Source organism: Peromyscus maniculatus, chromosome 20, assembly GCF_049852395.1.
Source record: "Peromyscus maniculatus bairdii isolate BWxNUB_F1_BW_parent chromosome 20, HU_Pman_BW_mat_3.1, whole genome shotgun sequence".
Lineage (NCBI taxonomy): Eukaryota > Metazoa > Chordata > Mammalia > Rodentia > Cricetidae > Peromyscus > Peromyscus maniculatus.
Genome location: NC_134871.1, coordinates 50,784,691 through 50,799,415, shown reverse-complemented (window position 1 = coordinate 50,799,415; position 14,725 = coordinate 50,784,691). Strand labels below are relative to the sequence as shown.

The window sequence follows — 14,725 nt, the reverse complement described above, 5'->3', positions numbered from 1 at the left end:
GGGAGGTGGTGACACATGTCTTTGATCCAAGCACTCCTGTAGGAAGAGGCAGGTGGATCTCTGTGTGTTCAAGGACAGCCTGGTCTACAGAGTGAGTTCCAGGATAGCCAGGGCTACATGGAGATGTCCTGTCTCAAAAACAAACCAAAACAAAAACCAAACAAACCAAACCAAAACAACAACAAAATCAACAAAAAGTAGACTGGGCTACAATAGGGGAAGAATTGAGGAAATTCTGACTGGGCTTGCATTATGATGTGATAGGCCAAGCATTTTTTGACCTGGTTTCTCTGTGTAGCCCTGGCAGTCCTGGAACTCACTTTGTAGGACAAGCTATCCTCGAACTCACAGAGATCCCCTGCATCTGCCTCCTGAGTGCTGGGATTAAAGGCGTGTGGCTCCAATGGCCTGCCATTTGAAAAATAAAAATGCCATTAAGTGTACACTGCATGGGAAGTACTAAATTACAACAGTATAAGTGTCAATTATTTAAAAAAATTAAACCATCCCCATTATTTATTTTCCGTGTATAAAAATCAAAGCTCAACATTTATTGGGCTGGTTTTCTATGACAGTGCTGAGGTTGGAAACTGAGGCCTGGTACATGCTGGACAAATGATATACTATCAAGACACAATTCCAATGCAGTTGCAAACTTGTAAATAAATTTATTAGATTCTGTGGTGATATTTTGTTTGTGTTTTAATAAATATTGCCTGAAGATCAGAGAAAGGAGATTGCAACTAGAGGCCAGGCAGTGGTGGCACACATCTTTAATCCTAACACTTGGGATCTCATGCCTTTAATGCCAGCACTAGGGAGGTGGAGACAAAGTGATGTATCTGAGTGGAGAGGGAGTGTAAGGTGGGAGGAGACAGGAACTCAGTCCCTTTCAGGCTGAGGATTTGGTAGAGGTAAGAAGTCTTTCTAGTGGCTGGCTGCTCTGCTTCTCTGATCTTTCAGCTTTTACCCTGATATCTGACTCTGGGCTTTTATTATTAAGGCCAATTAGGATTTGTGCTATACCAACACTTCGGGTATCTGGTACTTTTACCCATTAAACATTAAGAATAGTGGATAAGCTGGGCACAATAGCACATAACTTTAATGCCAGAGGCAGGCAGATCTCTGTGAGCTCCAGGACAGCTGGGGCTATATAAAACCCTGCCCCCCCTCAATCCCTCCCCAAAAAAAGGAAGAAAGGAAGAAGAAAAAAAGCTGGGTTTGGCAATGCCTTTAATCCTAGCACATGAGAGGCAGAGAAAGGCAGATCTCGGTGAGTTCCAGGCGAGCTAGAGCAGCAATGAGACTCTGTCTCAAAACAAACAAGCCAGCAAAACCCCGAGCAAACAGAAAGAATAATGACTAGGAGCTAATGACACAGACAGCTCAGTGGGCAGAGGTGCTTGGCTGGTAACTTCCGCCTGATCCCAGGAGCCCAATAATGGTGGGAGGAGAGAACTGACTCCGCAAAGCTGCCCTCTAACTTCCACAGGTATGCTGTGGCACACCTGCCCCCTTCCCACATCACACACACACACAAATAATAAAAATAAACTTTAAAGTGGATTAAAAAAACACACAGTGATGAGAAAAGTCCTTTCAAGAAACACATGTATTGTGAGGATTTAACTATACGTGGTTAAAATTAAAACAAAGTTCTGACTGTGTATATGTATGTGTACCACGTTTGTGTCTGGTGCATGCAGAGGCAGGAAGGGGTGTTAGATCCCCTGGAGCTGAAGTTAGGATGGTTGTGAGCCACTCTGTGGATGCTGGAAATCAAACCTGGGGCCTCTGGAAGAGGAACTGATCTTCCACGGAGCCACTTCTCCAGCCCCAGGTTAATTCCGACTGCCAAAGACGACAAAGGCAGCAACTCGGGGAGACATGAAAAGGCCGGAGAGAAAACGCCTTGTGCTCAGCGTCCATGTGGTTCTCAGCTGTAGCCCGAGACAGGCCTCATCATTTAATCCAGGCTGATCTTAAAACTGGCGCAGAGCTGGGTGATAGCCGGAGTACACTTTTAGTCCCAGCACTGACTGATTCAAATTCGGCCTCCTGTGGTACACACCCATAATCCCAGCATTTAGGAGGCAGAGGCAGGTGGATCTCTGTGACTGGCCTACAAAGCAAGTTCCAGGACAGCCAGGGAAACCCTGTCTCAAAAAAACCAACCAATCAACAACCACTACCAACAAAAACCTTTCAGAGATCCTCAAGTCTCAGTCTCCCTGAGAGTTGTGATACAACACATGCCACCACATTTAGCAATAGCTTTTTATAAAAAAAAAAAAAAAACGCTACTAGGAGAATTATTTTAGAAAATTAACAACTACAGGCCAAGGAAGGCCCGAATCCTACCTTGGCCTGCGATTTGATTTTACTAGCATTACCTTTCAGTTTAGGTACTAGGTGTTGAAATTCTTCCAGGGTGTAGGCTTCATCCACCCCAGTTAGGGCTATCGCTCCATCCGTGCCAGACCGAGGGCCATCCCACAGTTCTCGACCAGGGTCTCTCCGAGGCACAAAAAGCATGGCCTTATGGGATGGCAACTGCTTCCCAGAGAAGCTCTGAAGGACCAGAATGCTGTCAGGCTCTTGGAACCCACAGAGATACAGGAAATTGTTGTCCTGGTGGAATGTGTAGGGGATGTCATTGCTCATGTAGTACGTCGGGTTAGAGAGGACCACCACTGTGTGGTCGGTCCCACTGTGCTCCTGTGCTTCCTTGTGGATCAGAGCCATCAGCTTGTGTCTTCGAAGTGCGTACTCCACCTGGGACAGTCCTGGTGTCACCTCCCCTAGAAAAGGACGGGAAAAAGTCACTGGATGCTTTGAATGGCTAGACTGCTAGAGTACCTAAAATCGTTAATATCAGAAGGAGACATCCACGATCATTTCTTTAATTGATGATATAGCATACAAAGAATTAAGATAATCCAGGTTTTTATTTTACTGCAAATTGTAGTCAAATGTGATTAAATCTGAAAAATTATTATGACCCTGTAAGATTTTGTACAGATCTTTGGTTTCTTCTATTCCTCTAATCAAGTGTTTATCAAGCATTATTTTAAAAAATATTTATTTATTTTTATGCATATGGGTGTTTGCTTATATATATGTCTGTGTACCACGTGTGTGCTGGTCCCTCAAGAGGCCAGAAGAAGGTGTTAGATCCCCTGGACTTGAAATTACAGACGGCGGTGAGGCACCGTGTGGGTGCTGGAAACAACACCTGGGTCCTCTGCAAGAGTAGTCAGTGCTCTTTCTTAATGGCTGAGCTGTCTCTTCAGCCTCTTATAGAACATTATCATGTGCGAGGGTACAGTCAAAGCTTCCCTGAAACTTCAATATGTTAACTATATGTTCATACATTATTTCTGTATGACTTCCCTGTAAAAAGGGCAATTTCCACAAGGACATAGATTTTTGTCTGTTCAACCTACTACCAAGGTACAGAATAATTAGAATATAGTAGACTCTTGATAAGTGTTTGCTAATAGTATGTAGTTTTTTTTTTTTTAAAGATTTATTTATTTATTATGTCTACAGTGTTCTGCCTACATATACACTTGCAGGTCAGAAGAGGGCACCAGATCTCATTATGGAGGGTTGTGAGCCACCATGTGGTTGCTGGGAATTGAACCCAGGTCCTCTGGAAGAGCAGCCAGTGCTCTTAACCACTGAGCCATCTCTCCAGCCCCTAGTTTTTATTATAATAGTTGATAAAAATTTTCTTCAATTTCAAGACCTTAAAAAAAAAATCTTGGGGCTGAGAAGATGGCTCAGTGGTTAAGAGCATTGACTGCTCTTCCAGAGGACCTGGGTTCAATTCCCAGTACCCACATGGCAGTTCACAACTGTCTGTAACTCCAAGATCAGACACCCTCACACAACTGTCTTCATGCATGTTTGCCTGCATGCAGGCAAAACATCAATGAACGTAAAATAAAAATAAATCATTAAAAAAAAATCTCTTTTGAATTCCTAAGGCATAATATATCTTTTTAGTAAGACCTGTCCCCTTTATCCTGTATTTACAGTGAGCGAGGCAAATCCACTAAAAGCCAGGGTAATACTATCCACCTGTTGAGGCTGTTGTGAGAATCAAATAAAGCATGTAGTTCTTTTTGTTCCCTTTACATTTGAAATTAACTCACTTACTCATTAACTTACTTGTGTGAGTGTGGGCATGCATGTGCCACAGTGTGCATGTAGAGTTCAGAGGACAATCTGCAGAAGTCAGGCTTTCCCTTCTACTATGCTGGTCCTAGAGACTGAGTTTGGGTTGTAACAAAAATCTGAAAACCTTATTCAATTAAAAATATGTATAATAAAAATCCTTTTCACTTTTATTGATGAAATTGGCAATAAATAAAAGGAAGTAATTTAGGACCTACAGACTGGTCTCAATCAATCAAAGCAATAGTGGGCAAAGAAAGACGACGAACCATCCTACTTCATTTTAAGATTAAAATCCATCTTGTGACAAGGTCAAAATAAGCTCATGCCTATTTTCTGTAAAACTTGGATTTGACCAGGTCTAGGTCCATTTTCTGGAATTTGACATGTTCCACACCTTATACCCTAATCTCCACTCTAAGATGTTCTGCCAAATATTCTGAAATACTCTGCCAAGTGCCTAAGTAACCAAAACCCTTTGGAAATTCCCTAGCCTTGCAGTTCTCTGGGCTCTATGAGCCCCACTTTTTTCTGTTTAGTGCTATTTTCTCAAATCCCACCTTAGGGAGATAGCCCTGTCTGAAAGAAAATAAAGCTTGTCTATTTTGACCAAAGAATTTGGGTAATGTCTTTACCCTGACTTGGTGGGATTAATAAAGAACCCACGCTCACATCTGCCTCCTTCAGAGACCAAGCCTCCTGAGTCGCCTCGAATCTGGCAGAAATCTTAACTTTGTACCAGAGCTACTCTAATAACTAGTCATGCTAAGTCTGCCATTGCTACTCAGCACTGGAATTTCCTAGTTACTCAAGCAACAAACGTGTGCATATATGTATGTGGGTGTGCATGTGTGAGTGTGTGTGTCTGTGAAGGGCAAGCAAGGTTTTACTGACAGCTCCCTGAAGCAGGGAGATGTTCTGAGAATGGGCTCCTTGTAGATACGCTTCCATAAAAGCAGAGACTGATTAGAATTTGAACTTCTAATCCTCCTGCCTCCATCTCTAGAGTGCTGGCGTTATAACCATGTATCACCACACTCAGTTTTCAGGGTTCTCAGGCATGCTAGGCAAGCAGTCTACCAACTGAACTATACAGCCCCCCCCCTGCCCCCCAGCCTCATTTAAAGCATTTCTTTTTTTTTTTTTTTTTTTTTTTTTGGTTTTTCGAGACAGGGTTTCTCTGTGTAGCTTTGTGCCTTTCCTGGAACTCACTTGGTAGTCCAGGCTGGCCTTGAACTCACAGAGATCCGCCTGGCTCTGCCTCCCGAGTGCTGGGATTAAAGGCGTGCGCCACCACCGCCCGGCGCTAAAGCATTTCTTTATGAAATCTAGTTTCGTAAGAACGATTGTTTGAGAAGTCTTTACAATATTGGCTATACTTTTCCAAGTCTAGTAATTATCTACAGTTTGGAATAATCATTAGCTCCCAAAATCTCAAAGCAGTAGAGTAATAAATCACAACAGAAAGCTATGCAGGAAAGGAGCCTTCTCTTCATCTGGTGGGGAGTACAAAGCGTGTAAAGGAATGACCTCTGTACTCTCTCAGTAAACTCGGCGGTTGCAATGGCCTTTGATCACAGAACCAACAGTCAATCTGGCCTGAATTTCTTGTGATAAAACTATTATGTCTGAGTAGGCATTCTGGCATTTTGTGAAACTGTAATTATTAAGGATTATAGTTAGCATTTTATCTTGTGGGATCAATTAGAGACAAAGGGGCCCTTCTACTAACTTGACTGAGCCAATCAAAAGACTAGAGGTTGCACAATCAATTCTGACTGCAGCCACGAAGGAAGTGCCTCCAAGACAGTTAGGACTGGGTCTTTTAAGAGAGCAAGAAGAACGTTCTTCACGTTTTGTTAGCCAAGCAGAAAATCCAGAGAAAAAATAGCAACAAAGACCAAAAATGGATGGGAAGATGGAGATTTATGCTGTAATCTAGGTATGTAATTTAATTATTTCCCAAAACTAACTACATTTAAGGTGGCCTATTCTGAAAATTTTTTTTTTTTTTTTTTTTTTGGTTTTTCGAGACAGGGTTTCTCTGTGTAGCTTTGCGCCTTTCCTGGAACTCACTTGGTAGCCCAGGCTGGCCTCGAACTCACAGAGATCCGCCTGCCTCTGCCCCCCGAGTGCTGGGATTAAAGGCGTGCGCCACCACCGCCCAGCGAAAATAATTGTTTAATATTAGATAGTTTTTACTGTATACAAGGTAGTTCATGAACTGATTATCAGTCAGAGAATGAGGAAAGAAAAAATTATTTTGTGTTTCCTTCATAATGTGAGACACAGGCTTCTGAAAAATGAAATAATACTAAGTAGATTTCATTTGCATATATTGAGCAAAACAAGAGACAGAAAGGGTACATATCATATAATTCACTTATAGGGCAACATAAACAGGCACTGTGATCTTGAAACCAGAGGACTGGTTTCCTATGGAAGTGGGGGTTCACTACAGCAGGGTTCAAGGGAATTGCCTGGAGCACTGAACATGAGTTATATCTTTTGTCTATGTGTGTGTGTATGTGTGTGTGCACTCGACAGAGCCCTCTCAGAGGTCAGAGGACAGCTCTGGGTTTGTCTTTACCTGTCACGTTGTTTGAGACAGGGTCTCGTTTGCTGCTGCGTGTACCAGGCTAGCTGGCTCACGAGCTGCAGCAGTACTGGGACCCAGTGCATCTGGACTTTCATGTGTTCTAGGGAGTCACCCTCGGGCCTCTGCTGTGCAGTAGCACTTCACCCATTTGGCCATCTTCCCCACCCTCCTTGTGATTTTCCAGACAAGCTTTGCTAACCAGGTTGGCCTCAAACTTACTGTGAAGTGGAGGACCTTGAACTACTGATTCTCCTGAGTATAAATTTTAAAAGATAATAAAATGTTCTACATATCGACCAAGTTTTTAGGTTATTCTGGTGGCCATCTTTGCCAAAACTTAATTGTAGATCTGTACAACTCACTGAACCTAAATTTTATCTGATTAAAAACATACACCAGTCTCTAAACTTTCATATTAAGGGAGACTTCTTTCAGGGCTGGGGATAGAGTTCAGCACAGAATGTTTCCATGTTTCCTTAGCATGAGCAAGGCCCAGCGTTCACTCTATGGTATACCATCCCACAAAGAGCAGCAGCACAACACATACATACACACACACACACACACACACACACACACACACACACACACACACACACTAAACCAACTTCCCCAAACTGAGTCGTACTTCTTTTTATGCAGCATGTGAGACTGAAAATATTTCTTGATTAGAAATTTTAATTAGAAATATTAAAATAAATAAAATTTAATTTAAATATAACTTGATTAGATTATTTTCCACACTCTATCTTAAGTATGGTTAAGAATATGGCATTGCCGGGCGGTGGTGGCACACGCCTTTAATCCCAGCACTTGGGAGGCAGAACCAGGCGGATCTCTGTGAGTTCGAGGCCAGCCTGGGTTACAGAGTGAGTTCCAGGACAGGCTCCAAAGCTACACAGAGAAACCCTGTGTTGAAACACAAAACAAAACAAACAAACGAACAAAACAAAATGAAGAACACGGGCTAGGGGTGTAGCAGCAGTAGAGCACTTGCCTAGCATCAGTATGCCTAGTACCCGATGGCCCTGGTCAATTTCTCAGCACCACCACGAAAAAGAAAGAAAAGAAGAGGCAGCGTTTGGGGCACTGGATCCCTAGTTTAGCAAATCACTCAGTGACCTGGGAAGAGCCTCAGTTTCCTCAACTATAAAACAAATAATAAATAGTATGCACTTCACAAAGTTGTCAAGAGAAAAAACAGGTTACCAAAACACAACAGTAAGTACAAGCTGTTAAGTATTCCCAGAATTAAGAATTGACATTTTCTAGGTGTGTGGTATAGTATACAAGTGATCCCAGCACCCAGGAGGTTGAGAAAGGAGAAAGCTTTGGAGGTCAACCTGGGCCACACAGTAAGATCCTGTCTAAAAAATGACAGGCATATGTGCTTCTGTAATTCTAGAACCTACCTAGCAGCAGGATTTGGAGAACAAGGTTATCCTTATGCTAGCTAGCAAGTTCAAAGCCATTTTGGTCTATATAAAACCAACCCAAGACCAAACAAACACTTGAGAGGTTGTCGTCATGGTAATGCAATGACAGGCAGGACTTGGGAAGATTAAAACTGACCTGAGTAGCCACTGTTCACCTCCAAGTGATCGTGTGTACAGAAGCCTCAGGTGGTTGGTCTTCTCACCCAACAGCAATAGGTGAGAAGGGACCATTCAGGGGTGTGCTGGCTAAGTTTTTTTTTTTTTCTTTCAGTGGCGGTGGGGGAGGTGGGTCAGCTTAACAAAAGTCAGAGTCATCTGGAAAAAGGGAACTTCAATCGAGAAAATGCCTCCATAAGATTGACCCATAGGGTAGTTAAGAACATTTGTTGCTCCTTCAGAAGGTCCAGCTTTGATTACCAACATCTATATGGCAGCTTGCAACCATATGTAAGTCCAGTTTCAGGGGATTAGTTGCCCTTTTCTGGCCCCTGCAGGCACTATACATGTGTGGTGCATAGACACACGAAGGTAAAATAATACACACTTAAATAAGTAATAAAAAAATTAAATAGAAAATTTTTACAATTCAGCTCTGGCTGGTAGTGTACAGAATTCTAGATGCTAGTTAAAATATAAAGGCAAATTGAAACTTACAGTCAACATGAATTAGACATATAGGTGAAAACTATAGTCTATCCACCAACAAAGCTATAGATGTAAAGAACATATACAGTGTACCGTCTTTGTTTGGATTCAGGGGGTAAATGCTGTTGTTCAGTAGAGAACACACGTATAGTATTTATGAGGTCCTGGGTCTGGTTCCTAACAACAGGAAAACTAGTTTCAGGGGATCTGATATCCAATGCCCTCCTCTGACCTCCACAGACACCAGGCATGCATGTGGCGCACATATATATGGAGGCCAACTACTCACACACAACATAAAATAAATCTAACAACAACAACAACAAAACAGGTTGTGGTGGGTGTGGTGCTACACACTGTAATCCTAGCACTTGTGGAGGTGAACCAGGAACATCATTCACCAGGTCCAGGCCAGAGAGGCTACAAAGAAAAGCTAAAAGCAAACACCATGACTTACTAACCCCTTCCTTTCGAACCCTTAAGGACCTTGTGAGTTGCTGAATTTGATGAAGTAGGTCTATGGGGTCTTGGCATGTATATTTTCCTTGACAAAGTTCACTCATGGTTTTGACACATTCAAAATGCTTTGTCATTTCTTGTGCACATTTTCATATCCCCCCCCCCCCCCCCCCCCCCCCGCTTTCTTTTTGAGACAGGGTCTCACTGTATAGACCAAGATGTCCTTAAACTCACAGAGCACCACCTGTTTCTGCCTTTTCAGTGTTGGGATTAAAGGTACACTATACTCAGATAACATTTAAATTTTCTTCTCTTTTTTGAGACAGGGTTTCTCTGTGTAACAGCCCTAGCTGTCCTGGAACTCACTCTGTAGACCAGGCTGGCTTTGAACTCACAGAGATCCGCCTGCCTCTGCCTCCCAAGTGCTGGTATCAAAGGCCACTGCCCAGCACATTTAAATCTTTTAAACAGCATTAAAACAATAGCAGCAACAACAAAAAAATTCATATAATCCCACCAAAAAATGTCTTTAATTTTTCATATATTTATTTTATTTTGAGACGGTCTCACTATGCACCTCTAGATGTCCTGGAAATCACTCTGTCGACCAGGCTGGCCTCGAACTCACAGAAATCCACCTGCTTCTGCCTCCTGAGTGCTGGGATTAAAGGTATGTGCTACCATGCCTGGTCTTTTCAGATTTTTAAAAAGACTTATTTAGTTATATTTTATGTGTTTAAATGTTTTGCCTGTATGTATGTCTGTGTACCACATGTGTGCTTGGTGCCCCTGGAGTCCAGCAGAGGGCATCAGATATTCTGGGACTTGAGTTTCAAATGGTTGTGAGCCACCACGTGGGTGCTAAGAATCAAATGCAGGTCCTCTGGAAAACGGCCGGTCCTCTTAACTGCCGGGCCATCTCTGCAGCCCAATATTTCTGATATTAAAGTTAATTATCTTTAACAATTTACTTTTTAAAAATGCACTTCTTTAGGTGAGAACTTACTTAAATTATATGAAAGATGGGTTTGTAACTGACTTAGAAACTCTTAAGGGGAGACAATTTGGGAGAGTGAATCTATAACTCAACAGTATTCTTTTTTTTTTTTTTGGTTTTTCGAGACAGGGTTTCTCTGTGTAGCTTTGCGCCTTTCCTGGAGCTCACTTGGTAGCCCAGGCTGGCCTCGAACTCACAGAGATCCGCCTGGCTCTGCCTCCCGAGTGCTGGGATTAAAGGCGTGTGCCACCAACGCCCGGCAACAGTATTCTTTTGAGTAGTGGAATTATAAGCAACTAGAGTATGCTTTTCTACATTCTATATTCTTTGTCTCATGTATAGGACTCATTTAACAGGAGAGACTGACGTGTTCTGCTCAAGTTGTAAGTTGTAGGTATTATTACCATTAACTATGTCAGATGTGAGACCTTTTGGAGCAAAGTTACAGCTGACAAAAATGTACTCTTTAGGTTGCCAGTTAGACTCCAGTTTTTCAATTTTTTTTTTTTTTTTTTTTTTTTTTTAAGACAGGGTCTTACAATGTAGCTCTGGTCATCCTGGAGCCTGTTATATAGACCAGGCTGGCCTCAAACTCACAGATATGCTCTTCCCTCTACCTCTAAAGTGCTGGGATTAAAGTTATGTGTCATTACTACAGTTTAAAACAGAGTAAAAAAATGTGTGTATGTCTGTGTGTGGGTAAGTATACATGATTCATGCTTTAGATGCCTTTGCCCTGTCAAATCTGCATGCTTAATGGCATGGCACATGGTCCCTTTAAACTTTGACATTCATGATCCTGTTTTATGTATGTATGTATGTATGTATGCATGCATGCATGCATGCATGTGCTTGTTATGTGCCTACACTACTGATCTGTGCTCCTAACACAGTACTTTGACCAGCCACATCCTCCAACCCTAGGTGCTCTGATGACTGTGAAGAAGCAAATGCAAACTTTGTGGTTCCCACATGTAAACTGTGAACAAGAGAGGAGACCAGACAGACGAAGAGTGCATCTTCACTCATGGAAAACTACTCCAAGTACGTTCTCTCTCTCTCTCTCTCTCTCTCTCTCTCTCTCTCTCTCTCTCTCTCTGTCTCTCTCTCTTTTTTTGAGACAGGGTTTCTCTGTGTAGCCCTGGCTGTCCTGGAACTCGATCTGTAGACCAGGCTGCCCTTGAACTCAGAGATCCACCTGCCTCTGCCTCCCAAGTGCTGGGATTAAAGGCATGTGCCACCATCCCCCGGCTTCTATTTTTTCCTTTTTAAAGGAAATTTTCAAGTTATATGTGATGGGCATTGAGACTGAATATTGATGTTCAAGTTGTTTTTAACATTTTCTCCGAACAATATTCAGATCTGTGGCAAAGGCAAAAGTAAAAAAGTTATGTACATAATGTAGAGAGCCAAGGAATTTAGACATGAAGTAATTTATCTTCACCTGATTGTGAGACTCAAGGCCTGGGAAATGCAGCTTACCACATAAAGAATTTCACCACAAGAAATCAATCATTTCAAAGCTGGTAAAATTTAAGTATCAATTCTACCTTTTTTCTCTTTTAAACAGAAACTATAGGTAGGTCAATAGGGTAAAAAAAACCTTTAGTATCAATTGGACTGTGCTTACCTTACAGCTTTGAAAACTCTGATTTCTTGTGTGCTGCAGTGGTGAGCTGCATTTCCTGCTGCCGGCGGGCTTCCCAGCAGGAAGGAGTTCTATCTGATGGAGAAGCAGCCAAAGGAAGTCCTCACTGAGAGACACACTGGTGTCATTCACTGAGTGGAAACAGTGCAAGAGTAATGTATTTCTAAGGGGGTTTACATTATGAACACATGCGCTTTCATAGCAACTTACAGACACACACACTTACCTTTCCATGGTGGAAGGAATCAGTCATTTTCCTCAAAAAACCTGACTTTTTCTATAAAGCATTTGGTTTTACCCTACTATCCTATCTCTGGAACACTGTTCACAAATGCATCATCGCCTTCCTAAACACAGAACCAAACAGTGTCGAGTCTTAACTGAGCAGTTGTGACGGCAGCCCTTCCAGCAGCGTCTCTAGAAACAAAAGCAACCTTCATCGTCTTTTGCATGACCTTTATCAACTGAGTCGGCCACTTCTCATTGCGACAACATCTGGAAATTTTGTCCAACCTACTTTGAAGCAATTCTGTTAAACAAAATTTTTGAGTTTTCGAAAATTTAACATTTTAAATAGAAACAAAAGGTCAACAGAAAATAGTTTTAGAAACTATGACTTAGAAGTTTCGTTTAAAAATTCTTGAGGGCTGGAGAGATGGCTCAAAGGTTAAGAGCACCGACTGCTCTTCCAGAGGTCCTGAGTTCAATTCCCAGCAACCACATGGTGGCTCACAACCATCTGTAATGAGATCTGGCGCCCTCCTCTGTATACATAATAAATTAAAAAAAAAAAATCTTGAAATATGAAGCTAGAGATGGGTCAGTGGTTAAAAGTACTGGCTGTTTGTTCAGGGGTCCGAGTTCAGTCCCCAGCACCAACATGGCAGCTTTCAACAACCTCTAACTGCAGTTACAAAGGATACAATGCCCTCTTCTGGCCTCCAAGGGCAATAGGTACATATGTGGTACACAGATATACATGAAGGCGAAATACTCACACCTATAAAAAGAATTCTGAAATATATACTTCTTACTGGTTATTATGAATTATAGTTCATTGCATTTATTGTTCTAGATTGGATGTCAATATAGTACCAGTAGCTCCATAGACTCATCTAAACTTAATTAAAATAAGATTAAAACTTTAATTCCTCAGTCACATTAACAATACTATCAGTTAATAATCATGACACACTACTATTAGGAATTTTTTTTTTTTTTTTTTTTTTGAGACAGGGTTTCTCTGTGTAGTTTTGTGCATTTCCTGGATCTTGCTCTGTAGACCAGGCTGGCCTCGAACTCACATAGATACAAAGATCCGCCTACCTCTGCCTCCCAGTGCTGGGATTAAAGGCGTGTGCCACCACCGCTCGGCGGGAAAAATTTTTAATGCATAGCATTATTCTAGACAGAGCATCTAAACAGAAGTGGTTGTTACAGTCAAAAGCCTTACCTGGTCTGAGGAGGTGTGGATGTGTAACTGGGCTGGGCTGGCCTAAGTACCGGTTTGGAATCTTCTTTGGCACAGGCTGAAGGGAGTACCTTTGCTGTAAACATGACATGCATCCTGAAGAAAAAACAAAGGATGCAGTGGAACATCTTCACAACATGCACACTATTCCCAGCAGCTTGGATCCTTACAAAATAGACATTAGCATTTCTTTCCTCCTCCTTCAGTATGTTCGTGGCTCTTTCTCTATGCAGAGCCTGTCCTGGACCCTAAGACACAAGTTAAGATCTTTACTCCCAGAGACTTGTCTGCTAGAGTAGAACGAACACAAACACAACACAGTATGAGTAAGGCGCTATGACGAGGAGGATGGAGTAAAAGCAAACAGAGTCAGAAAGGAGTTGGGGGGGGGGTTGCCCAAGGCTATACTCTAAAATTTGGAAAAACAGCCGGGCGGTGGTGGCGCACGCCTTTAATCCCAGCACTCGGGAGGCAGAGGCAGGCGAATCTCTGTGAGTTCGAGGCCAGCCTGGGCTACCAAGTGAGTCCCAGGAAAGGCGCAAAGCTACACAGAGAAACCCTGTCTCGAAAAAAATCAAAAAAAAAAAAAAAAAAAAAAAAAAAAAAAAAAAAAAAAAAATTTGGAAAAACAGAATCAACATTTAATTGGGACTATGTTAGCTATAAGAAAACAAGTACTTACTGTTTCATTTACTCTTGGAATGTTAGTCTGATAAGAATAATCTAGGAAAAAATGCTTAGCCATAGCTAACACATAATGTGAGCACGGTTAGCATTAATTTAACCATTTTATTTAGGACATCACCAGAACACATGCTAAGCAAGACATAAGAGTAAGATTGTTTGCCCTGTAGTCAAAATGAAGCATGATGGAGATGAGGCAAGACAGAACATTACAATGCTATATAATATAAAGAGCTAGACTCATAAACACAGCAACTGCTATATATTAAGATGGGTCTAGTCACAAGGAGAGGCACATGGAGCTGTTCATAACACATATTTGTGTGACTGCAGAAGGTGAGGATGCTCAAACAGCAATCACTCAAGTTACCTCCCCTGAAGGGGAGAAGTGAAAAGCGCTTCATGACGTCATCACAGCAGGCACCATGTGTACACAGGTGCTCGGATGGAGAGGAGGAGGGGAGGCAGAGAGAACCCATGACAACGAACTAGTGCTACAACAGGCTACTCCACTAGCAGACCTTTGAAAGCTTTACACGGTCTATCCTGGCACTTGGCAGGCAGAGGCAGGTGGATCTCTACGCTGGAGGTCAGTTTGGTC

At 42.1% G+C, this 14,725-nt stretch overlaps 1 protein-coding gene across 5 annotated transcripts in view; it reads right to left on the bottom strand.

Moving 5' to 3' along the window:
• Xpnpep3 (X-prolyl aminopeptidase 3) overlaps positions 1 to 14,725 on the bottom strand; it is a 57,272-nt gene that overhangs the window by 33,039 nt on the left and 9,508 nt on the right. For 2 of the 5 annotated variants that reach the window (XM_042265200.2, XM_042265202.2), the window contains exons 2-3: positions 13,423 to 13,536; positions 2,397 to 2,804 (exon numbers count right to left, since the gene is read on the bottom strand). In XM_042265200.2, coding sequence (XP_042121134.1) covers positions 2,397 to 2,804; positions 13,423 to 13,536 — 522 coding nt within the window. Of the gene's footprint in view, positions 1 to 2,396; positions 2,805 to 8,356; positions 8,467 to 11,951; positions 12,101 to 13,422; positions 13,537 to 14,725 lie in introns of those variants that run through there. The other 3 variants (XM_042265201.2, XM_076556391.1, XM_076556390.1) reach the window with 3 other exon arrangements.